This window comes from Poromitra crassiceps (assembly GCF_964638095.1).
Source record: "Poromitra crassiceps genome assembly, chromosome: 2".
In the NCBI taxonomy this organism is placed as follows: domain Eukaryota; kingdom Metazoa; phylum Chordata; class Actinopteri; order Beryciformes; family Melamphaidae; genus Poromitra; species Poromitra crassiceps.
The window spans coordinates 63,864,152-63,890,301 of NC_139624.1; the positions used below are offsets into that span (position 1 = coordinate 63,864,152).

The 26,150-nt window shown below is 45.1% G+C and overlaps 1 protein-coding gene across 1 annotated transcript in view; it reads right to left on the minus strand.

Moving 5' to 3' along the window:
• sspo (SCO-spondin) overlaps window positions 1–26,150 on the minus strand; it is a gene marked incomplete at both ends in the record, with an annotated part of 269,200 nt that overhangs the window by 199,647 nt on the left and 43,403 nt on the right. Inside the window, 16 exons of the mRNA XM_083632012.1 lie at window positions 3,911–4,056; window positions 4,149–4,276; window positions 4,599–4,719; window positions 4,973–5,100; window positions 5,289–5,393; window positions 7,441–7,489; window positions 8,823–8,982; window positions 9,846–9,996; window positions 10,176–10,358; window positions 12,192–12,329; window positions 20,427–20,579; window positions 21,021–21,267; window positions 22,028–22,125; window positions 22,391–22,513; window positions 23,648–23,884; window positions 25,585–25,758. Of these exons, the coding sequence (XP_083488138.1) occupies window positions 3,911–4,056; window positions 4,149–4,276; window positions 4,599–4,719; window positions 4,973–5,100; window positions 5,289–5,393; window positions 7,441–7,489; window positions 8,823–8,982; window positions 9,846–9,996; window positions 10,176–10,358; window positions 12,192–12,329; window positions 20,427–20,579; window positions 21,021–21,267; window positions 22,028–22,125; window positions 22,391–22,513; window positions 23,648–23,884; window positions 25,585–25,758 (2,341 nt within the window). The remainder of the gene's footprint in view (window positions 1–3,910; window positions 4,057–4,148; window positions 4,277–4,598; window positions 4,720–4,972; window positions 5,101–5,288; window positions 5,394–7,440; window positions 7,490–8,822; window positions 8,983–9,845; window positions 9,997–10,175; window positions 10,359–12,191; window positions 12,330–20,426; window positions 20,580–21,020; window positions 21,268–22,027; window positions 22,126–22,390; window positions 22,514–23,647; window positions 23,885–25,584; window positions 25,759–26,150) is intronic.

Consider the following 26,150-nt stretch of genomic DNA (forward strand, 5'->3'; position numbering starts at 1 on the left):
TGTCATCTCTGGACTTCCCTGATCTAAAGTTGTATAAAGAATTTGGATACGTGAAACCGTCTTGAAATGATAAATGTTTAAACTTTGACACTATGTCATCATAGATGACATCATAGATGACATCATAGATGACATCATAGATGACATCATCAGTGATGTCACAAGACTGTCACCTTCTCTATGACGACGTCAGTTATGACATCATAAATGACATCATAAATGACATCATAAATGACATCATAAATGACATCATAAATGCCCTTCTCCTGGTACTATATAAAGCCCCCATCACCACAGCTTAAATCACACTTGTGCAGTCATCACTCACATATCATATATGTGCACATATCAACTCTGACTAAATGTGCAATTCAGTGTCTATATTAATATTATCTGACATATAACCCCCAAGTCACCAGAAGCTTGGACCCCGCATCGCCGCTTGCGGCTATATTTAGGGGTCCAAGCACGAAGTGCGTGGATCCCTATTGTATCTGTAATGTTTATTATTATTATTATTATTATTATTCTGCCCTAAAACAGCATGCACGTCAAAAACCGTAAGGGCTACAGTAGCCAGACCTTGCACATAGGTTGGAAATGTGCCCCACTGCTCAGAGACAAAAAATTAGCCATATTGGCCAGATGGTGGCGCTATAACAGACCCTTTTGCGTATTGACCCATAACTCACACCCATTTAAGCCTGCTAGACTTTCCAAAAAAAAAAACGAACTCGTCCTAGGCCATTTGCCCGAATGAGCCCAAACTTTTTCTGTGTCATCTCTGGACTTCCCTGATCTAAAGTTGTATAAAGAATTTGGATACGTGAAACCGTCTTGAAATGATAAATGTTTAAACTTTGACACTATGTCATCATAGATGACATCATAGATGACATCATAGATGACATCATAGATGACATCATCAGTGATGTCACAAGACTGTCACCTTCTCTATGACGACGTCAGTTATGACATCATAAATGACATCATAAATGACATCATAAATGACATTATTATTATTCCGCCCTAAAACAGCATGCACGTCAAAAACTATGTCTATATTATCTAACATACACCCCCCAAGTCACCGGAAGCTTGGACCCCGCATCGCCGCTTGCGGCTATATTTATTATTATTATTATTATTATTCTGCCCTAAAACAGCATGCACGTCAAAAACCGTAAGGGCTACAGTAGCCAGACTTTGCACATAGGTTGGAAATGTGCCCCACTGCTCAGAGACAAAAAATTAGCCATATTGGCCAGATGGTGGCGCTATAACAGACCCTTTTGCGTATTGACCCATAACTCACACCCATTTAAGCCTGCTAGATTTTCCAAAAAAAAAAACGAACTCGTCCTAGGCCATTTGCCCGAATGAGCCCAAACTTTTTCTGTGTCATCTCTGGACTTCCCTGATCTAAAGTTGTATAAAGAATTTGGATACGTGAAACCGTCTTGAAATGATAAATGTTTAAACTTTGACACTATGTCATCATAGATGACATCATAGATGACATCATAGATGACATCATAGATGACATCATCAGTGATGTCACAAGACTGTCACCTTCTCTATGATGACGTCAGTTATGACATCATAAATGACATCATAAATGACATCATAAATTACATCATATGATGTCATTTATGATGACATCATAAGTCACCGGAAGCTTGGACCCCGCATCGCCGCTTGCGGCTATATTTATTATTATTATTATTATTATTCTGCCCTAAAACAGCATGCACGTCAAAAACCGTAAGGGCTACAGTAGCCAGACCTTGCACATAGGTTGGAAATGTGCCCCACTGCTCAGAGACAAAAAATTAGCCATATTGGCCAGATGGTGGCGCTATAACAGACCCTTTTGCGTATTGACCCATAACTCACACCCATTTAAGCCTGCTAGATTTTCCAAAAAAAAAAACGAACTCGTCCTAGGCCATTTGCCCGAATGAGCCCAAACTTTTTCTGTGTCATCTCTGGACTTCCCTGATCTAAAGTTGTATAAAGAATTTGGATACGTGAAACCGTCTTGAAATGATAAATGTTTAAACTTTGACACTTTGAAACTTTGAAACTTTGAAACTTTGAAACTTTGAAACTTTGAAACTTTGAAACTTTCACCGGAAGCTTGGACCCCGCATCGCCGCTTGCGGCTATATTTATTATTATTATTACTATAATCGATTTCTAGGGTGGAGACTGTGGGGACGATGCACCATGGGCATACTTTTTTGTGGTTGTGACTAAACTCATGCCAACTCATGCCACATCATCCATGGCTATGACATCTCTTGGCGATTGTGGGGCATGAGATGACATCATCAGTGGTTATGACATCATCGCTCAGTGTTTTCTGGTTGACCCTTGCCCCGCTGCCCGCTGACCTCATCTGTCAGGGATTGATTGGCTGATTAGAGCGTAGCCCTCCTGGTCATACCAGGGCGTCAGTCGAAAGGCCTCAGTTAGGTCTGGGTTGACCATGACTGTTGAGCTGAACAAAGCAGAGAGAGATCTGCCCACAAAATCAGACAAGCGAGCTCCTTTGATGGCGACTACAGGCAGATTAGAGTCATCAAACTTCTCTGCCTACTCACAGTGTGGCTGTCACCATTTTGATATTGGTGTCCATTAAGTGGGGGGCTCTCTTGGAGTTTCTCTGCTGGTCTTAGTGGTGATACAGGAAACCTCCTCTGCACTCTTACACACTCCAGTCCAATCACATTGATGATGATGATGATGCCCCCCGGCTGAGGGCAGTAGATGGTCTCCACTACTGTCTGATGTGAACCAAAGTGCCCTTCTGGGACATGTATTAATCTGATTGATTGATTGATTGATTGATTGATGGCATCCTTGTCTCTGTTGTCTAGCTCGACAATGGGCACAGAGTCGCACTGCATGGTGGGAAAGCCCTGGCTGTCACCGCAGGGCATGATGGAGCTAGCATGGAGCGTCATCTCGTAATCGTTCTTCAGCGACGTGTAGGCTACTCCTTGTTGGCTAGCTTCAACATGGCCTTACAGTACACCTTGCCTTGCTTCACTAAAGGGAAACTTGACCACCTCTTTGTTGAAGGCTGTGATCCTGATCTCCCCACTGTCATCCACAATCTCAAAGGAGAAGAGCTTGCCCTCTCCTATAGAGTTACTCCAAGTGCGGATGGTGGGCTTGTTGGTGACTCAAGCTCTGATCGTCCACTTGCATTGGTAGGGGTTGAGGCTCACCATAGGGACCATTTTTACTGGAGAGGTTTGAGAAGTGTTGAGTGGCATTTTTACTGGAGACAGGTTTAGAAAGTGCCGGGTGCCATCATGGGGGTCTTCTTCTGAAAACCTCTGCCGTGGCCTCGGCCAAAAGAAGGCTCTGGTCTATTGAACTTGAGTGAAGCTGAAGATCCAGTTACTGTGGCAGGCAGAGGAGATGATGGGACCAAGGTGCTTGGAACAGACTTCTGTGGAGACCCTGTCTTATCATCTGCATTATATGGGGTTGGAGTTCCAATCTTCCATCCGATTTCCTCGACAGTTCACTGCTGAGCTTCTCTGGCTCGAGCCAATTTCTTGTGCTTGGCTTCGGGATTGGAGAGTGCCAGTCCCTTCCTTTTGGGCATTGTTGGACCACCCACATCCCCCTAAGCCACTCCCTCTACCCACCCCTCGAACTGAGGGCTTCCTATCCCTAGCTACGATGGACCCTATTCCCTAGCCCCTCCCCCTTCACTAAACTTCCACTAGTGGGTGGGTGGGTGAGTGAGTGTCCTGACTTTGACATCTTCTGTCCTCAGCCTGGCCTGCTGCCAGCACCATGGGAAAAAAGACAACAGTAAAACAGCAAACTAATGTTAACAGATAACTATCTACTCACCATCTCCACAGCCCATGATCAGATAACTATCTACTCACCATCTCCACAGCCCATGATCTCAAGGCGGAGGTAGATGGCGCTCTGGAAGTCGTGTGGCACCAGGCGGACAAACTGAGCCAACACTACCCTGTCGAGCCTGCTCTCTGCCACCCCTCGATCGTCACGGTTACCAAGAAAAACCTGCCGTGGGAAAGGTCAAACATGACTGACAAATGGCCTTGAAAGTAAGTCTTTGATAGTAGCTGTAGTACTGGTCTATTGTTTTACTGTACCTTGGCTCTGGGCGGGGCATCAGTGATGAGTTCCTGGTAAGTGTGCCACTGTCTGCCGTCTTGACTGAACTGAAGGTAGAAGCTGGACACATAAGTGTCAAACACACCACCACCCTGGGTCAGCACACCTAGAAGAGGGAAGAGAGAGAGAGGGGGAGGGGAGAGAGAGAGAATGGAAAGGGAGACAAATGGGGAGGGACAGAATTTGAGTGTAATATGGTACACCAACACTATTTCAGTTCTACTACAGTGTAGTAAAGAGGCAGTCACGCACATCCAACACAATAAAGTAGGTGCAGGAACCAAAAACAGTAAACAATAAAAAAGAAAGAAGGTCTGCACACTGAGCTCCCGTTTACCTTTTAATTAGCCATCCAACAACAGTGACGTTTCGAGCTAACGCTCTTCCTCAGACAAGTTCTACTACAGTGTACATGCATGGATCTTTACCAGTGATGTTAAGCGGCTTCAGCAGATCTATCTCTAAGTAGGGGCTCTGCTTGGCACCACTGTGTCCTTCAGGGCTTCTCTGTGGTAAGTCCTTATACTCCTCCGGCTCTGGACTCCAGCCCTGCAGACATAGATTTTCTAAATGAATTACACCTGATGCTGATAACTGGGTTTGTATAATTATCACCCTCACAGTACAAAATAAACATCACAGGAGGCTATATGGTTTAATACATTTCTAAAGTGTTTTGGATGAGGAAATGGTAAGTTAATAATGCTCTCAAATCTACCATTCCCAATAGTCAACATGTGGTCTGATAGAAGAGATAGGTCATCTAAACTGGAAGAAATTTAGTCTTATCTGGGGTCAGTACCTGGAGGTCTTTGTGCGGGTCCCAGCCATAAAGGCGAGCAGCTACAGGTGGGTGACCAGGCTGATGGGATGAGGCGCTGAAACTGGAGGCTGGGAGAGACTGGATACCCAGAGGAGACCAGCACTCATCTGGAGAGTGAGAATAAGAGAGGGGGGAGAGAGGAGAGGAACACTCACACAGTGACCATGTATATAATCCTGGGATATTGCGGGCCATAGGTGAATCTGAATAGGACATGTCATAAATGTTTACATGCATGCTATCCCTCTACCAGAATAATTACAGAGGTAACTGATCACAAAAGAAAGTCACTAACCACCAGGAGGAAGTGGGTAGGTGGGCACCCAGGGTGTAGTGCCCTCTGCTGGCTTGGATGTCACAGTGGCAGGGCTTGTTGTCAGAGGAATGGTGGCATTGCCTCCTACAGGGGTGTTGTGGAATAGAAGAGTTACTGTCATAAAACACTGTCGCTAAATGATGGTAATGTTTGAAATGATGAGCAAGGAATGCTATTTGCTTATTTGGAATGCTGCAATTTTGGTGAACAGGAATTTAAAGGGATAGCCTAAGTTGTATGAGGTACTTGCATACAGTCAGTGTACTACATGCAGTAGAATGCATCCGGCGTGGTCCCAGTTTGGATAAATTGAGACCGTCAGGCAAGTAGAGCTGTCTGCTGAGTGTAAAGGGGGCCATGAGAAAAAACATAAAAAACAACAGAAGAAAATACATAAAATGCTTCCATACTGTTCACCTGGCGTAATCCAAGTCTCCACAAGCACTGAGATTCCAAGTTGACTTAAAAAGATGTAATTTTTTTCTGCACAGCCAGGTGCTTGAGCTATAATAAGAACAAGAAGTGAGTTTCCAGCTGCACATGGCTAGTGTCCTCTAAGAGAGTGGCGTGAGCGGAGGACCAAAATGCGAGACTCATTAGCCAATGAACAGCCAGGAATGGGTCTCCTACATTTTATGTATTTTTTTTGTTTTTGTTTTGTTTTTGTTTTTTACATTTTTGCTCATGGTCCCCTTCACACTCAGCAGACAGCTCTATTCGCCTGACGTGGCCGGTCTCCATTTCTCCAAACTGGAAGCGCGCCGGCTGCATTCTACTGCATGTAGCACACTGACTGTATGCAAGTACCTGATACCAGCCCACATAAAAAAATCTGAACAAAAACACAAATCAACAACTCTGCTGATTTTTCCAGAGTCTGACAACATCAGAGACAGGGCTCAAAATTCACTTTGCAAACTGGGGGGGAATTCCCCCCTTATGTTCTTCAGATAGGGGGGATTTATAGACTTTGGGGGGGATTTTTTCAGCCGATACGATAACCGGTAAATATCTGCTTCTCCTGTCGGATAACATAATAATTTCACATTTTTGTCTTTACTTAACCTGTAGTTTATGCACACCTGGGGTATTATATGAGTGTTTTAGTAAAGTGTATCACTCAATACAAAAAATAAAAGCTTTAATACAACCGAAAGCCTATGGCTGCTTAGTCTCCAGATAAAACACAATGACAAAAGGGATGTAAAGTCATGGATAGTTAAAGAGGTGACAGATACCAGGGCAGACACAAAATCATTCACTTAAGTGCCCTATTTTGGGATGAAAAAGGTGACTCACTGTTACCTAAAGGTGACTAGTTTGCATCCCTGCTTATTCGCTTATTCTTATTCACTTCAGGTTATATTCTTTTAGTACAGCGATTTTCTCTTTGCAAATAATAGGCGGCATTCCCTTTGAACTCGACGAAAAAAGAATCACTCTCCCACTGCTCCTGAAACTGTCTGTGCTCGTCATCAACCTTTCTTTTGCCTTTTGACAGCGACATGTTCACTTCTCAACAAAAGACAACATTTTAGCGTGCAAATGTTTTTCTTTCCACTTGGTTTTTCACTCGGGTGAACCGAATCACCTGTTTAGCAGGCCGCTGGCCTGGAGTGTGAAGCCGTGTTGCCAGATACTGCTGACGGTTTCCAGCACAAAGAGTTCAAAACCCGCCAAAATGCACACAAAACCGCCCAAGGAACTGCACATCTATGGAAATTTATCTGGCAACCCTACGCCAAGGCAGAGCCTCGTCCACACGCCTCGGGAGCGAGTGGGAGGTGCGGGCCTGATTTCACTATAACTTGATATCAAGTGGCGTGGCGGGCCCTGAGTTTGAAACCCCTGGCGTAAACCATTGCGGGATTACTCCCCCTTTATAAATTGTGGGGGAATTTCCAAAAAGATGCGCGAATCTCGCAATCCTGCGGCAAATTTTAAGCCCTGAGAGATACTGTAAGGAATCAGTTAACAGAGGTAGCCTACTTTAGTAGCAGTGCATGTGACTTGCATTTAAATTTGGAGCATTTAGCAGACGCTTACTTAGCGAGCAGACTCAGTCTAGCTCAAGTGCACTTTATCAGAATACAAGACATTGTCGATTGTGTAACAACAGCTCTGACTTTACCTTGGCAGTAACAACAGCTGTCTCCCTCCCCAGGCACCAGACTCTGGTCCTATAGGAACAAAGGGACATTTACACAGAGTGGTAGAGTTGCTATGAGACACAACTATGTGTATGAAAAGTGAAGGCTGTGGAGGAAGTAGAGATGTAGACAGTTACAAAGGACAGCGTACATTGTACTATTTACATGAGATAACGTTGAAATACAGATGTATTTAAGCACAAACACACAGAAGTGCAAACACAGAAGAGGGCACTGTCCTCCATTCCACCTGGCATTGTAATAACCTACAAGGTTTCTGGCAGGGGGTTTGTGATGCTATATCGACAATTATTCATATAACTTTTCCAATGGATCCTGAGATATGCCTTCTGGGCAACTTCACAAACTGTAACCTCGCTTTCACATATAAGCTGGTGGACTCGGTGCGATTCGGGGGGGTGAAGTTGCAACATTGTTGCGATTTTCATTTGGTCTGGTTCGCTTTCACACAAGCAAATTTGTCAAGCGCACCAAACTTTCTAAACAATGTCACGTGGTCGAAACAGTCACTCGTCTATTGGACAGAATAGAGAAGGGAAATCTCTCCTCTCCAGCAGGCTTCTTGCCTGGCTGAGGGCTGACTGAACAACACAAGTGAATCCGCAAAACACAAACCATGGAGCAACACCACCTGCGATATTGGGATTTCTGGGTTTTACTTTGGTGTTACTATCAAATAATTATTTAACAAGAATGTGCCCAATATGAGCAGCAGATGAGGCAGCAAGCTGTTGAACATTTCATTCTGCAGATGAGAGTAGCCTACATACTGAAGGAGATAGGCAAGCCGGCCAGCTGTTGAGAAATGTGATGTTGTTATGACGACGTACGTCACGACGCGGCGCGCAGGTACTGTACACGTGTGCACGCCGCAGTGTTTGTTTTGCTCCCTTCTACCGTCTTCTACTCATGATGCACTGCATGAGTGCATGAGATGCACTGGCGCTCTTGTGTTTAGTCCGTTTTGCTTTCACACAACAAATGAACCACGCCAGGGTTCACTTGGAACTTGATTGAATGACTATCTGAATGATCTCTCTATTTACTCTAGTACTGTCTCAATGTATTTGTACATATTTTTGTCTCTTTATCTTATCTTTTTTTGGTTTGTCTTTACTGTGAATGTTTCTGTACTGTCATTGTGTATGTTTTATATTTTGAAAAACCAACATAAAATATAAAAAAAAATAAAAGAAGTGCAAACACAAATAAAGATTTGCACAAAGCACAAATATACTCCACTGTATCTACACAACTACCTGCTTACATACACGAAAACTTGGCACATACACAGAAACATACAGTATGCATTGGGAAAACATACACACATTTCACTTCTTACCTGTGGGCATCCAGTGACAGCATATGGGCAGTAGGGGGAACACTGCACTGTGAGGCTGGGCAGACAGTGGCATAACTGGCACTGGCCTGTCCTCCATCTGTCGCCCACTGCATGGGTCTGACCCTGGTACTCGCACTCCTCACAGGCATCTGTCTGGCAGCTGCACTCACACAGACAGGCACAAACACATGCAGGAATAGGGACACACATACATGCAAGGGGTCAAGGACAAACACATTACTGCATGAGGAAAAGCACATACATTATGGAAAACTCACACTGTGACATAACCTGGAACCTGGAATGGAATAGCATTGGAAGAAGAAATAGAACTGACGGAACTGCATGCATTAAAGGAGAATTTCGTTTTTTTTTAACCTGGACCCATCTCCTGGCATTAATTATGATTTGGCCACTCACCCAGCGATCTTTGGCATAACCTTCGTTATTTCGAATCCCACATAGGTTACGCCAAACCCCACATAGGTTACGCTAAAACCACCACCGCAAAAGCGTCCTACCTGTACTTGGCCAGTCGGCAGGAAAGTATCGCGGGACTTCACGAGACTTGGTGACCGAGATCACGTTTGAGGTAATTTGATCCCTGTGCGACTCCAGGAAACAGCCTTTGGCGAAATATCACTCTGGTGGTTCTTGAGGGATCAGATTATGACGATATTTGGCGAAAACGGGAATAAAAATAGCTATTTAGATGCAGGAAAGACAGGCTCACACTTGGCCCCAAATCAGCTCCATTTTACAACTGACTTGGACGCTATTGATCTCAAAACAACGCTAGGACGGCCAGAAACGCCGCGGAGATCGCTGGGTGAGTGGCCAAATCATAATTATTGCCAGGAGATGGGTCCAGGTTCAAAAAAACCGAAATTCTCCTTTAACGTCTGCACTTTGCGGGGCAAGGACATACAATACAGTAGTTCTTGATGTTAATGCGCCATGCGGTGTAGTGTATAGTCATGCAAGATCGTGCAAACAACACAAGGTAACACAAGGGCTACTAACCGGCGGGCTTTCCGGTAGATTCCTCTGCACGTCCTCCCATCTCCATGCTTGGTGGGGTTGTTTGGGCTGCGGAACGACCACTGGACGCTCTGGACACCACACGGCCCCAAACACTCACCCCACTCAGACCATGAAGACCAGCCACAGTGCACTACAGTAATAGAGTTAACTATCACATTTCAAAGAGACTACGGTACATACATGGCTACTCCAAATAGAGACCTTGAAAGTTCATGTAGATGAAGGATGATGCTTGCTGTGTGCATAAAGAATCACAATTGAAGTTGATGTTGACCTTGAAATGAACTGTGTGTATTAAAACAGACTGACCTGCACATTCTGGATTGGGCTGACATTGCTGAGGCCTTCCTCTTTCACACACACAGATCTCACAGTCCACCTTCACCTGCTGGCCCGGCCAGTAGCGTACACCACCCACCTCACACACACACTCCTCTGGGGACACGCATTGCTTTGTGTGGCTCATCACCCTGCCCTCCGGACACCAGCAGCCTGGAGTTAGACAGAGTTGTAGAGACAGAGAGAAAGGTTATGATGGAAATCTCAATATTGACTACTGCAATTTGAGGATGGGAATAGGCAAGGGTTTATTTTAGAGCACGAGCTATTCAAGACTACCTCCAGAGCAGCACTTGAGGACTGCATTTTTGAAGACCATAATGAATCATTAAACAAGCGCAAATTTGCAATAGCTGCGACCAGATATGCGATTTCAGTCAGTATGACATCCTCCACTCCACTCCATTGTGAAATTCCCCCCGGCTTTTAGCCAGTTGACATGAACACAAACACACACCTTCACACACACACTTGACCTCCATGCCCAATTCCGGCCTCCTAGGGCAAAAACTGTGCCCGCTAAACAATAGAGTGACTTAGGGTGCTTTCTCACTGTGGGGACCCGGGACCGTTTCCGAGCACACTTGTCTCCAAACTGACCCCATGTCCGGTTCGTTTGATGAACGTTGCGTTCCATGCCCGGGCGTGGATCAGTGAACCGTGACAGGATACACTTGAAACGGTGGTCTGGGGAACACTTGGGCGTGCCCGGATACGGAAAACTCCAATGTGAAATTTGCCCCCCAGCCCCCCCCCCCTCGCCCACACCAACAGTGTGGACAGTTGTGGACAGACCAACCAACAGACCAACAGAGTGACTTATGCAGTGTTTCCCAACCTTTTCTGGCTTATGTACCCCTTGAGCTGTTTCGCCATGCCAATAGTACCCCCTCACTCAGGCGTGTTGATGATTCTCTAAATTGGTTCTATTAAACTCATATTCAAACTTTTAGCATCTAACACGACTGATTAGCCTATTACATGAAAATAATTTGAATGAATCCCCTTTATAATATAATTCTGGTGGGTTGAAAAAGTCTTCATTTTTTACCAACACTGCATACATAGCATTTTAGAAATGGGCCTATGAAATGACTTGGAATACTGTTTTTTTTTTTTTCATTTTGTAAATAAATTGTGATCCCCAATCTTTCCACGTACCCCCTTCAAGCTGCTCAAGTATCCCTAGGGGTACACGTACCCCTGGTTGGGAACCACTGACTTATAGAGCTGCTGGCCCTGCTGGCCGCAGCTAAAGATATAATCCGTTAAAGAGGGAGGTGGCAGGAGGCACAGTGCAAGAGAGAAAGAGAGAAAGCTGAAGCACATTAGAGAGCAATAAGGTAATTGAAGTTCAGTCAGGACAACTTTAGTCAAAAACACAAGACCACTTAGATCAATTTAAAGCTTTTATTTGCATGATATGTTCTATTCTGCGGTATGGCTCTGTTCTGTAGTGCGGCAGCAGCAGATTCTGGGAGCTCCTTGCCCCCTCCATGAGCAACATGGAATAGCCTTAATGCAAGGAGAGCAACAAAACACCCCCAGGTACAGAACAGAGCAAGCAACAATGACAACAGAAATGAAGTTGTTTAAGCCAGACACAGCATGAAAGGAGGAGCTGGGGAGGAGGTGGGTTGCAAACAGCTTGCAGATGAAGCAGCCATGTTAGGCAGCAGACTGGAGCAGAATTAAAGAGGGTGCCCTGTTTGAGTTGAGCCAATCGAATGCATCAGCTAAGCAGTCAGCTGATGTGGGCTGGGTTTGAGATCAGCTCCTAATCAGCTGTGGGCTGGGTTTAAGCTGGGCTTGACATTCGTGGCCTGCCTGAACTACCACGGTGCTCGATATGTGTTACGTCTTAACATAAGAACATCTATGACACATAATATGGCACCATAAAGAACAGTAGTAGCACACTATACGAGAACACATTTCGTGCTTACTTTCCAAGCAAGAGCTTATTGCCTTACTTGGCCGACTGACCTGAAAAACAGGGTGGCATGGGATCACAGGTAGTCCCACTGCTGATGTGGGCACAGGATACTGGGCAGGGAGCACAACTGTGTCTCTCCAGGCCAGTGGGACAGCTGGTGTTGGCACATCCATCCGCAGGACAAGGCTCTGGAGAGGGGCAGGCAAGAAAAGAAGGGAGTAGGAAGACAAAGGAGGATAAGAACGAGAATTACAAAACAAAATTATTTCATCTTTATAACCCTGTTCAAATGCTTAAAGCAGGACTAAACCCCCAGATTTCTGGCAGAACGGCATGCTGCTTGATTTGAAAAAACCTATGGGAAAAACCAAGAAATGAAGGTGAAGATTGTCTCCTCTTGTCTCACTATACTCTTTGGCTGTGGTCAGAGAGTAAACTTCGGAAAGAATTTTCGGAAAACGACGCCATGACAGTTTGCCCACCGCATCAAGAAAAATCTTATATGAGACCTACAATATCTTTATAAATATCAACAACTAGCCAACGCTGGTGGCCTGTATGGAAACAGCGTTGCTCAAAATGGTTGAAAGTTATATCAATTTGGTCATTCAGTGGCGAACTAGTTAACTGCCATTGACTCCCATGTAACTAACGTTAAAAGAGCCTGGTGACGCGAGCCGGCCGCAGCAGCACAATACAGGCAATACAAACCCCCCGCTCTGAACACGCTCTAATGTAATCACAATGGGAGATTTCTGCATTGAGGTAAACACGTTAAATTGTTCACCAACTTGTCTTCTAGAACGCTATTAAGTCAGTTTTTAATTTTCGTTTGGGATTTTTTCGGGATTCGTGTCCAAAGGTGCACCCTCTGCAAAATCACCCTCTGCTTTCTCCACGGGCGCGACCCAACATTCTCCCTCCTCCTCTCTCTCTTCTCTCTCTCTCTGCCATTGCTCTCTGCACAATCGAAGTGGTTGAGTGGTTCTCAATGTGGGGTCCGGGGACCACCAGTGGTCCTTGAGAGGATTCCAGGATTCTCTGTTATTTCTCAACCTAATATATATTGTAGCCCAGTGGACTTGCCATAGTGGCTGGCCAGATCAGAAGTGTATCGGAGTGCTGAGCTGTGATTAGGCAATAAGAGGCACCTGTTGGCAATCCGCAGCTGTTAGACTGGGCTTGGTCGCCTCCACGAAGGGCTGGGATCCCGCACGCTGGGGTCCACGTTGCCCCGATTTACTGTGGCTGGAGGGCTGGACTCAGCTGCATTTAGCAGTTACAGCCAGTGGCATATTGGGCAGCTTGCGAGGCTGCGACGCCGTGCGACGGGCTGACAACAGCGTGTGCTGTATAGTCCCTGCCGTGGCCCATGTGTTATGTTGAAGGCAGCGTCATTGTTGGTTTACAGTAGTGGGCCACTGCCTTGGTCTGTTTATATTTTCTTTTGTTGCTTTAATTGTTATACTGTATTGCCATCTTGCTGTCAGCCAACCTGTATTACTGTGGTGCCTAGAGCTGTTTTAATCAACAAACTTATATACTTTTCTCTATAATAAAGACTTATATTTTGATATAAAACTGCGTCATGGTATATGTGCCTTAACGGTGTCATAACCTGCAGTCTGTGGTATTCAGCTGCCACAATATGGAATTCTGGACAAAATCATATCTAGGCTACATAAAATAAAATAAAAACAGATTTGCATCTGAGAGATCAAATCTCATCATATGGGGGTCCATTGCCCCAATGTGAACTAAATTAGGGCTCCTTAATATGAAAAAGGTTGGGAATGATTTACAGCAACACAATGCCATTTCCTTCCTTTTATTTCTATTTATGATTATAGTGGCTTTTATTGATAGTATTATGTTACATCACCACATGGCCATCTTGGTAGGAAAATAACAGGTGATTATAATCAATTAACAGGTGATTAACAGGTCAAGTGACACAAACAGCCAATGAGCTGTGTGTATTGTAGCGCCATATTGGTAGGAAAATGCTTGTGACATCATGGGAATAGGCTTGGAGTTGTGAGGAGCCGGGAAAGGGTACAGGGGGAGTAGGGGAGTTACTATCTTGAAATCCCATAGTCTTTGGTTCATCGTGATGTCAGCCAGGTTGTACCACATTTTGTGCATTTTTCAGGGGAAAAAAAGCAGGTTTGAACCCATAGAGGGCACTTATGCAGCTGAAAATGATACAAATGGTACAATGGTAACAGTTTGGTCTCAAATGTGGACATTCTGACCATAATTCTTCACACACCACCCTCAAAGTCATATTGGTTAAAAGCTGAAAAAAAGTGTTTTGGGGTTTAGTCCCGTTTTAAATAAATGTGACAAGGACTGGTGTTTTGGGTAACAAGTAGGCCAAGGTCATTTGTTTTGCCAGGCAGCTGACTGCCCGCCTACATCTGGCTATGTCTGAATGAAGGAAGAAAGGAAGCTGACTAACAACCCTCAAAAGCTGACAACCCTGAGCAACCCTCAAAATGATCGAGTGACATCACTGAGTTTGTGTGATGTATTCTTCCAAATAACATTAAAAAAAAATCTATTTATTACTGTGGCTGTTGAATCATTTACAAATAAAGATAGAGAAGGATATACAAAATGAGATAGGCCCTCTCTTTGACAGACAAAAAAGGTAAAGTACCTAGGATAGACAAATCCTTTTGAAGTCAAATATTATAAATAGATGTAGTCTTTTTTTTGTACAGTATGTATGGTTCTGCAGGTTCTGCACTCTCCTGGTTTGCTTGCTATTTCTCGAACCGCTCGTACCAGGTCTTATGGAGAGGGTCCGTCTCTAGATCCTGCCCTCTTACCACTGGTGTCCCCCAGGGCTCAGTCCTGGGCCCCCTACTTTTCCTTCTCTATATCAGATCTCTTGCCTATGTGATCCCTTCTCATGGCTTCTCTTATCACTGCTATGCTGATGACACCCAACTTTTCCTTTCCTTCCCCCCCTCCGACACCCAAATCGAGGCTCGCATCTCTGCATGTCTCAAGGACATTGGCGACTGGATGTCTGCCCACCACCTCAAGCTCAACCTTGGTAAGACAGAGCTACTCTTCCTCCCGGGGAAAGACTGTCCTCTCGCAGATCTCTCCATCTCCATCGACAACACGACTGTACTTCCCTCCCAAACAGCTAAGAACCTTGGGGTGATCCTCGACAACCAGCTGTCTTGCTCAGCCAACATAGCTGCGAAAGCACGCTCCTGTAGGTTCTCCCTCTACAACATCCGCAAGATCCGTCCCTTCCTCACAAGAGAAGCGACTCAACTCCTGGTCCAGTCACTTATCATCCCTCGCCTGGACTACTGCAACGTGCTCCTGGCTGGCCTACCTGCCACCGACATCCGACCGCTTCAGCTCATTCAGAACGCTGCAGCCCGTCTGGTATTCAACCAACCCAAATTCTCTCATGTCACTCCCCTCTTCCGGGACCTCCACTGGCTTCCCATCTCAGCTCGCATCAAATTCAAGACACTGGTACTGGCCTACAGGGCAGTACACCAGTCAGCTCCCCTGTACCTGCAATCTATGGTCAGGTTCCAAACCTCTCACCGCTCCCTTCGCTCCTCCACCAGTGCAGGGCGCCTCGCCCCTCCTTCGCTACGGGTGCTCAAAAGTCGCTCATCCCGATCTCGACTCTTCTTGTCCCTGGCACCCCAATGGTGGAACGAGCTTCCACCTTCGGTCAGGACTGCTGAATCACTGCCGATCTTTTGGAAAAGACTAAAGACTCACCTTTTCAGGCTCCATCTGGGCCCTTCTTGATCTAACTTCTTTCTCTCTCTTTCTATTAAAAAAAAGAAATAATAATAATCCTAAACTAAACTCGTACCACTGTTCCTTCAGGATTTGTAGTTGTCATAGACTGTGCTCCATAGTCGATTGCTCTATTGCTGACAAAAAGTGTGTTATTGTAAGTCGCTTTGGATAAAAGCGTCTGCCAAATGACGTAATGTAATGTAATGTAATGGGACATTTAGAAGTCTATATTTAACAGAATCCTTTACCAGGATATTTTCAATTACAGACTCATCACAATCATGTAGAGACCATTTCACATTGGACCTATTCAATCTTAGACCTGAAGCATTGAAGAATTGGTTAACTAAACTAATGGCAATAGATAGTTGTTTCTTGTCTTTTAAAGAATGGCGGTATCGTCTGACAGTAGGGAAATCCTTAACTCCTTACAAAACATTGAAAATTTCTGTCCTTTCTGCCTGACCCCTCTATGAATTGGGAATCTGTTAGATGTATTAAAATTGATTATAACAGAGCTATTAATATCTTTGTAGAACATACTGACAGTATCAACAAATGTATCACCAAATGCTTTGAGGGAATGTAAAAGAACTAGGCATCTCGCGTGCTACGCGCGCTTGATTTCTAGGCTCGCCCGCTGCATGGGCTCGCTAGTCGCCCACCCTGCAGCTCGCCGAGCTGGCCCTTCAGCTCGTATACGCAGCCTCGCCGCCCCGTGGGGCAGGGAGCAGGAGCACGCGCGCTCTGCTCTATTTTTTCCGCAAGCCGCGAGCGAATCTGTCAAGCTGAACAGAGCAGATCATAGGAAGGAAGTCAAAGCATAGAGAATCTCGCCAATTGTCAAATAAAACAAATTTCAAAATAAAGGACTGATTAATGATGGTGTTGTTTGTCCTGTACATGTATATATATATATATATATATATATATATATATAGCATATATATATATATACACAGAAATATATATATACATTATGTATTTGTCAGACGCGCTCTCTCCCTCACACACACACACACACACACACACACAAACACACACACAAAGAGAGAGAGAGAAAAAGAGATGGCAATACGAGGTGGGTGTTTAAGTTAATTCACACATCAATTCAGAAAGAGAGGGAGGGGGAAATTGAGAGAGGTGGGAGTGACGTTGCCATCTGAAGTGGGGTTTCAGGTGGTCATCCGGCACAACAGAGCGAGAGAGGGACAGAGAGAGATATGCACTCCTTGTGTGGACAGCCAGGCGCCTGCTCGTGCGGGAAATGCGATTTGCGGCGCATGCGCGCCGCTTCCACCTCCTGTGTGTCCCCGGTGTAACTGACTCACAACCCTGAGGACAAAATGACGTCATCAGTAGCCGGCAGCCAGATGACAGATGACATCATCAGTGATGCCACAGGAACACACATGCTGCCTGGCATAGCGAATTTGCGCTTGCTGCCTGCCGACCTACATCTGGCTCTGTCTGGAGGAAGCTGACTAACAAACATGAGCAAGTATCCGAAATGCCAATTGGATACTTGCTCAGGTTTGTTTTTCTAAGCAAGGCGAGTTTATTTGTACATTTCATAAAGTGCTTGACAAATGACGTCATCAGCGGACAGCAGCCAGTTGACGGATGACATGATCAGTGATGTAATCAGTGCTGCCTGCCATAATAGTGAATTCGCGCTTCACCATAAAATGGTAAAATTATCATGAAGGGGCGGGCGGCTGGGCTAGTTAAGTTTCAGTTCCGGTGGTGATGGTGATGATGTCATCAGTGAGTGATGTCATCAGTGATGATGTCATCAGTGATGTCACTTGAGCAAATGTGAAATCATCGGTGATGATGTCATCAGTGATGTCACTCTAGCAATTGGGATGTCATCGGTGATGATGTCAGCGATGATGTCATCAGTGATGTCACTCGAGCAAAAGACTTATTTAGAATTTTATTTAGCCGGCCGCTAGCAAACGGCTTTGAAACCATTTTCAGATTTTTTTTGTTCCATTTATCTGCCAGCTTCAGCTTCCAAAACTACACAAAATTACAAATTATTTCTGGAAGATGAAAATCCTTCCACTCTGTGATAAATCAGGCTTACTGAAAACTTCAAACGTGTTCTCAAAGTGCCGGATCTTGCAGCATTTATTATTAAACTTCAATGACATTCAAGTTGAAGTATTATAAGTATTATTACATTCAAAATGATCCAGCAACAGCCACAGCTTAAGCTCCTCTCTCTCTCCCCTCTGCATCTTCATACGAGGACACTGGGCCACAGCTTTACTGAGGAGGGCTATGAGCAAATCAGGATGTGGTACGTCTTTCTCTTTAATCTGCCGGACCAGTGTTCCTGTCTTCTCCTTCTCTGGGTCTGGACGATCAATACTCTGGTCGGCTGGTCTCCATGGTTGCTGGCCATACAAGTCCAGTCCTCCTGTGTGTGTGTCCAACGGGTCAGGGGTGGGATATCTCTCTACAGCCTGATAGAGCTGCTCTAGCTGTATGGTGAAGGCTGCCCTTAAAAGTTCCCATGGATAACCTGCCATCATAATTGTTCAACAAGCAACTGCTGCATCAAGCGAACCGGCAAGGGTTTAAAGCGGAGTAGAATTTATGACATCACTGATGATGTCACTGATGATGTCACAATTTGGAAATTTCTGATGTAGCAATTGGCTCAGCCTGGCTGGTCAGGGTGGGGTAAATCTCCCCCTGTTCTATCCATTCAGCAAAGTTAGAATTTAGCTGCTAGCCCAGCCCAGGCAGACACGATCGGGGATTTGACCACCACAGTAAACGCACATCTGAACAGTCTTGTGTTCTGCTCTAGAATCCCCAAACCTGTAGTGTAGAGCCGCAGCACCGTCCTTTGGTGAGTCAACCCATTGAGATATATGGGCGATTTTACCCCACTCGTGCGCCAGCCGTATAACATTTTGTTGGCGTTCCCACACATGCCGACTGTCTCTATATGGTGAAAACTGACACTTTTAGAGACATGTTCAGTAACAAAACATATCCTAACACCAGTTTCATAAATTGCAATACCACTCATGTTGTGTACCGACTTGAATGTATCTGTTGCTGTTCCTGTAGGCCTCACCAAAAGGAGGTTGAGGGACACTGGGACAGAGTGGCCAAACATAGATATGCGATTCGTACTGGGAACTTAAATTACCCTATGGCCAAACACTACATAGAAGCCCAACATGGGAGTGTGACACATCCTTAAGTGTGTCAGGTATTTGAAGTCATCAGCTCTGAGGCCAGGGGCGGGTACACACTCAAACACCTCAAACAAAGAGAGGAATATTGGATCTATGCCCTCAAGGGCACCAGTTACCCTGGTCTCAACGAGGACTTTGAGCTCTCATCGTACTTATAGTCATTGTCTTATGGCGGGGACACACACCAGAAGCAGTTTCATTTCGGCATCCTTGTTAATGGGAGACAGATCACACCGGATCCGTTGCGTCCGTCTCCCATCCTGAAGTGAGAGTTTCTGTGTCTGGTCTATTTTTGAGGCGAGCTGCGAGTGGCCGCATGCAGCCAGGCATGAAGTCAGTACAAGTTGTGACCGGCGCAGAGCCATCACAGAGCAAAACAGAGCGCTTCTGGTGTGAATGGCCAGGCTCCTGCTCAATGCTTCCGTGACACGCTGCGACGCATGGGACACACCAGACGTTTCTGGTGTGTCCCATGCGTTAGTCTTAACATATAGACATTGGTTTTCTCTCCTTTGATTTTCAAGGGTTTTTCCTCAAAAACACCCCATTGGATATGCTCATGTGGTTTCCTCGTTGTATGTACTGTATTTTTATTGCTTTATTGCATCTGTACTGATGGTGGCATTTGGTTCCCTTGAATGCTACATTTTAGACTTCTGGCAGCCAGTGGGAGGACCTTGTTTTCTGTATTTCCTGCAGCCTGTTTATTTTGTGATGCCCCTAGAGGCCCTCAAAAATGTTGCATGTTCTCTCACCTGTCACACCTGTGGTGAATGCTACATAATTATTCTGTCTCTGTGTCTCACTACACCCTGAAGAAGCTGACACATGGTGTATTTGAATGATTCCAGCCCATTGAATTAAAGGCCTTTCATATTTTTCAAACCTCCTCGAGTGCCTGGACCTGGATTTTTTATGGCTTTTTGGGAAGTCTTAAGTCTTAAGTCATAAGTCTTCCTCTCCATTTGAGCACACTCGCCATGTTCGAAGTTGATCGGACGAACGGTTCTTGAGATAAACCTTTTTTGTGTTGCCAGTAAGTGGCGCTATGACTATGTCCGAATTGCACACAATTTGGCACTACACTATCGGGTTCCCAGCAGCAACCCGCCCCTGTCTCATTTGAAAAACACCAGACCTTACCGAATTCCCCAACTTTTCAGCCAATAACACCATTTGTTCAGTTTAATTTATTTTGGTTTAACCTTAGTTTAATCTTAGTTCAACTTCAATTTCACTTTTTTTACTTTTTTTTTTTTTTTACAGAAAACCCCTTACTGATTTCCATGGCGAGGTTGGATTCTCCAGGGAGCTGGGAACAGTCTCTGCCTCCATAGCGAGGAGGGATGCAGCCTCTGTGTCTGACCTCCACACCACCACAACCACTGGAACAGTTGGACCAGCTCACCCATGGCAGCCACTGGCCGTCCACTGGGAGTAGAAGGAGAGAGTCATCACATTAGCAAAAAAAACAATTGGATTGTAAGATTGCACAGAATTTTTATTTTTTAATCTCGTTCCCTATCTCGGCTCTTGCAGGAAGAGCTCGTCACAACAGACAGATACTGTAGAATGATTCAGAACATACACACAGCATTTTCGACAATCTGATCAATATTTTTCATACTAAATAGGAAAAACATGAGACTATTACTGCTGTATACGTCTACTTCTGGGCTTCAGTGCTCTTGTGATATTCTGTGCCAATATTACACACTTCCATTTTCTCATCAGGACATGATCATAACAAATAAATCAATTTAAGGTGGTTTGACCAAGAATAATGAAACATTGTCACAGGGAGTCACACAAAATCTTTGGAACCATTCTGACACACAGTTCTCTTTAGTTGTGTCTACTCTGCATCCTTACCAGGGCAGGTGGTGTTGAAGCACTGCTGCCTCTGGATGTCCTGGCCGCGACAGTGTCGCAGTGGGTCCCCTGGAGGGCAGTATCTCTGCCGGCTCATGGAGCCCGTCCCACAGGAGGCGCTGCAGGGGTTCCAGGGACCCCAGGGGCCCCAGCTCCTGCAGCCCTGCTCATCTGTAGGGCCCCCTAGTGTAGGGCCCCCTAGTGGTGCTAATGCGGAGTCTGGGCAGTTTGGCACACCGTTACACACCTAGGGAGGTAGTGATAGAGTAAATGTTTTAAATGTTTAAATTGTGAATTCATATTTATTAGATAAGACTTTTCTAGACTTTGTGACCAAATCACAAACTTTTCAAGATCTGGAAATTGTTCCACACATTTCCAGACCTTCAGATCTTCATATTTAACAGACAAACAAATATGAACTTTAACTTGCTAATTGTGGATATTATCTATTCCTTGTTTATCACAACAACCCCCCCCACACACACAAACTCACTACCTCCTCCTAAACTCAACTGAACTCCCCCCCCCCATAAAACTGGAACTCATACTGTATCTAATGTAATGCCTGTCTAACTGGGACTGGTAAATTGATGTAAATTCCCTGCACATTAATGTCTATTTAACTTAGCCTGTAAATTTCATGTACATTCAATGTAAACTCTTATCTAACTCTTATCTTATTCATGTAAATCCACTGCCTATTTAACGTATATTTAACTCAGTCTGTAAATCTCATGTAAATCCAACGTAAATTCATATTTATCATCCACAGAACACTTCACCACTCATGTACATATTGTATATATTGACTCATTTTGATTCGATTTGATTGCACTTGCCGTTAGTTATCTTCCTACTTCTTAACCCTGTATATTGATGTAACCGCTACGCTGCATACAGACACTAAGACAAATTCCTCGTATGTACTGTAACTTGCATACTGTGGCAATAAAAGTGATTCTGATTCTGATTCTGATTCTGACATGACAAACCCCAGCACCTACCATGTGGAAGGGGACACAGGATCCATCCATGCAGGTGAATTCAGGACAGGTGACAGTGGTGTTCCTACTGCCTGGAGGGGCTGGTGAGACAGTCTTATCTGCAGCAACAAAAAGACAACATTAGACAAATATAATCAACCAAAATATCCATCACCTTTAAGCACTTACTTGATCCACACTTTATTTAGCCCCCCTCAAAGCTCCTTTCCTTCCTTCCTTCCTTATTCCTTTCCTCCTCCGCCTTTCTCCTCCGTCTTTGCTCCCTCCCCGTCTCTTTTACCCTTTCTCTCAGTTTGCTGCTTCTTTCCTTCCTTGCTTCATTTCTTAATGTAATGTCTACTTTCTTTTCGAGTGAGAACTCACCACACACCAGCTCATCGTCACCCCGTGGACAGTCTGGGATGCCGTCACACACTTGTGACATGTTGACACAGGTGCGGTTGTCACAAGGGAAGCTGCCTGGGCAGGGAGGTATCCAAGTAGAGCCTAATAGAAAGAGACAATTATTATTACTACTTTTCCACCAGCAAGTCTTGAGACAAAAGCTCTCAGAAAAATGAGGATGACATAAACTGTTATTATGACTGACTGCTCTGAACTTAAAAACACTATGGGAAAAGGATCGGGGGTGTATCTGGACAAAGGAGTAATGGTTAGAAATACTGTGTAATAATATAAGGGAGGCTAAAGGGAAATTAATTCAGCCAATACAAGCTGATGCACCGTTTCTATTTTACACCATTAACACTCTATAGAATGGGCATATTAGAAAACAATCTGTGCTGAAAGTGTCAAAGGGAGGTTGGTACACTATTGCATTGTATTTGGGAATACCAAAAAATCCAGTTGTTTAGGGGTAAAGTCTTGGAATGTTTGGGTAACTGGCTCAGAGTAGTATTACCAGCGTCGCCAAGGCTGTGTCTATTAGCAGAAAGAACACAAATACAATGAATATCAAATGCAAACTTCTCTGCAATTATGGTGGGAACCACTACTAGCCTAGGTAAACCCAGCCCCCACGTGACCTGCTCTCTCAGTTCCCAGTCACTAGCGTAGCATAGTGACTGAGAACAGGTCTGAGAGCAGGTCACGTGGGGGATGGGTTTACCCAGGCTAAACCACTACTGCCACTGGAGTAATACTTAGATATTGGAAATCACCAGAAATGCCTGAATGGGCATACGTGAATATGAAATACGTGAATGGGCCAATACAATGACAAAAACAGCCTCATACGAGTTAATGCTGGATAAGGTGAATAGTGGAAGGAGGAAGGAGGCACCACCAGCACCTTGGGTTGGTTTTTGGAACTATATTAAGCTGACAGACTCATAATATGTCCTGGGATTTCCTTCTTATCCCTTTGTTTATTTGTTGTTATTTTCTTGTTGCTTTTTCTTTTCTTTTCCTAAATGTACTGTATGCCATTTGGAATTCATTATTATTTGCAATGTACACCACATCGAAATGTATAACTGCACTTCCATGTAATGTACAATTTTTATTGACACAAAAGAAGAAAAGTGAAGTGAATTTTCTTTTAAACAACCTTTTATCTTGCTTTGTACAATCACCAGACCGTGTCACATATGAACAGCACTGAAGAAGACAACAACATACCACAGTTGTCTATGCTCTCATCCGAGGCATCCCTGCAGTCTTGGGTCCCGTCACAGAGCTGTTGGTAGTCCACACACTGGTCCCCACTGAGGCAGGACACCTGGCCGGGGCCACAGGGAGATGCAGGACACTGCTGCTCATCACTACCATCCATACAGTCTGTCTCCCCATCACAACGCCAGGCCCGGGGCACACACTGCCCTCCACTGGCACAGCCAAACTCATAGGGTCTACAAGCTGGAGAGAAAGGGGGTTTTAAAGAAACAATGAGGGGGCGTCCGGGTAGTGTAGCGGTAGATTCCCTGCCTACCAACACGGGGTCACAGGTTTGTACCCCCGTGCTACCTCCGCCTTGGTTGGGCGTCCATACAGGCACAATTGGCTGTGTCTGTGGGTGGGAAGCCAGATTAAGGGTATGACACATGTCCTTCCTCGGTCGGGTCGGTCGGGGCACCCGTTCGGGGTGGAAGGGAACTGGTGGGAATAGCGTGATCCTCCCACGTGCTATACCCTGCCGGTGAAGCTCCCCGCTGTCAGGTGAAAAGAAGCGGCTAGCAACTGCGCATGTGTCTGTCAATGTGTTTCTCAGATATCGCATTAACAAACTTGGAAATGGCATTCGTGAGCTCGCAGTGACGTTGAACTTTGACCTTTGACCACCAAAATGTAATCAGTTCATCGCCGAGGTCCAGGTGGATGTTTGAGGCAAATTTGATGAAATTCCGTCAAGGCATTCCTCAGATATCACGTTGACAAACATCGGGTGGTTGTACGGACGGACGGACGTACTAAGTTTGGGGGCAACATTTTGGAAAAGTTCAATTTGATCAAACTAGGCATTTCTAGGCTTGCCTGCTGTGCGGGCTGCCCTGCAGCTCACCGAGCTGGCCCTGCAGCTCACATACGCAGCTCGGCTGCTGTGTGACCTCGATAGATAGAGAGGGCGTTACAATGCCTACATTCACCCATTCACTTAACTTAACACTTAACACTGTGTATCTGGTTGTTTGTGCATATATCTATGTTGCATCTCCAATACTCTGTGATGTCCATATCAAATAAACTTAACCTTACCTTACACACATTCACACAATGATGGCGGAAAGCTACCTGGTGGGTGCTGGCGCAACCACCAGGAGCAATTTGGGCTTCAGTATTTTGGACACTTCGATATGCAGACTGGAGGAGCCAGGGATCGAACCCCCGACCTCCTTCATCCAAAGCGATTAGTGGACACCAGCCACAGTCACCTACAAGAGGAGCCTTTCCTGGACAGGAGAGGGCCAAATTTTCTGCCACGAAACTACTTCACTGCACTAAGGTGGACCCCTAACTCTTCTCTATTCAAGACACAGAGTGTTAGCTTTTGTTCACACCATACGCCAAAGCCACGCTAAAGCCACGCTGAAGCTGAGTGTCACGCTAAACCGGTCACACAAGAAGCACTCTCTTTTCCTCAGCGCCTTGCTCGGCATGCCTTGCCCCCGGCCACAACTTGCATTGACTTCATGCCTGGCAGCTTCACCCTTCGAAAATAGAACAGAATCCTGAACGATCGCTTCAGTGCAGCTTCAGCGTGGCGTGCGGCTGGTGTGAATGGTCTCAGCTGTTAACAAGGACACCGAAATTAAACTGTGTGGCTTCAGCGTAGCTTCACCGTGGCTTTAGCGTGGCTTTGGCGTATGGTGTGAACGAGCGCTTAGAATGGCAGGACTGCCAAGTCTATGAATGGCTGGATCGGCTGTTCGACTCACTGCTTTGAATTCCATCAAAAAAAGTGGAAATCAGTGAGGGGTTTAGTTGAAGTGGTGGCTCAGAAACCAGTGCAAAACAGAATAATAGTTGTGGCGGTGGGACGGATCCTTCCCCAGTTGGTTTTGGACAAGGTTCAACAAGAGCGTTGTCTATAATCTCCAAATCATGACTGCTGCTATTACCTGAAGTGGGCAGCGTTGGGGTGTGGGGTGCGGGTGACGTTGCCATGGTAACAGTGAAGCAAGTGGTCCTATTCTCGTCCTCTCCGTCCAGACAGTCTCTTGTTCCATCACACAGCTTAGTCATGGTCACACACGTACCATCACTACAGGCAAACTGGCCAGGAGCACAGGTCACTGCCACAAAGAGGAGGACATTAAACTACATGACAAGCTAATATGCATACAGTAGAGTATAATATAATATGGAACATCTTCTAACAATGATAATACATTTGTGGCCTCAAAGTTTAAAAACATCTCTTTATCATCAACAAAAGATCAATGGTTAACAATTGTGGAAGAATTATTTTTAATGGAAAAACTGACACACATCTTGAGGCTACAATTGGAACAACTGGAGAGTAAATGGGGAAAATGGACCATGTACAGTACAAGACACCAAAAGATGATACTGGAATGGAGATGTAAACTGAATAACCTGTAAGGCTGTAAGAGAGACTCATCCCAAGCTTTTTCTTTTTCTTTTTCATTTCTGTTCCCCCCCTTGTCTGTAAATGTATCATTAT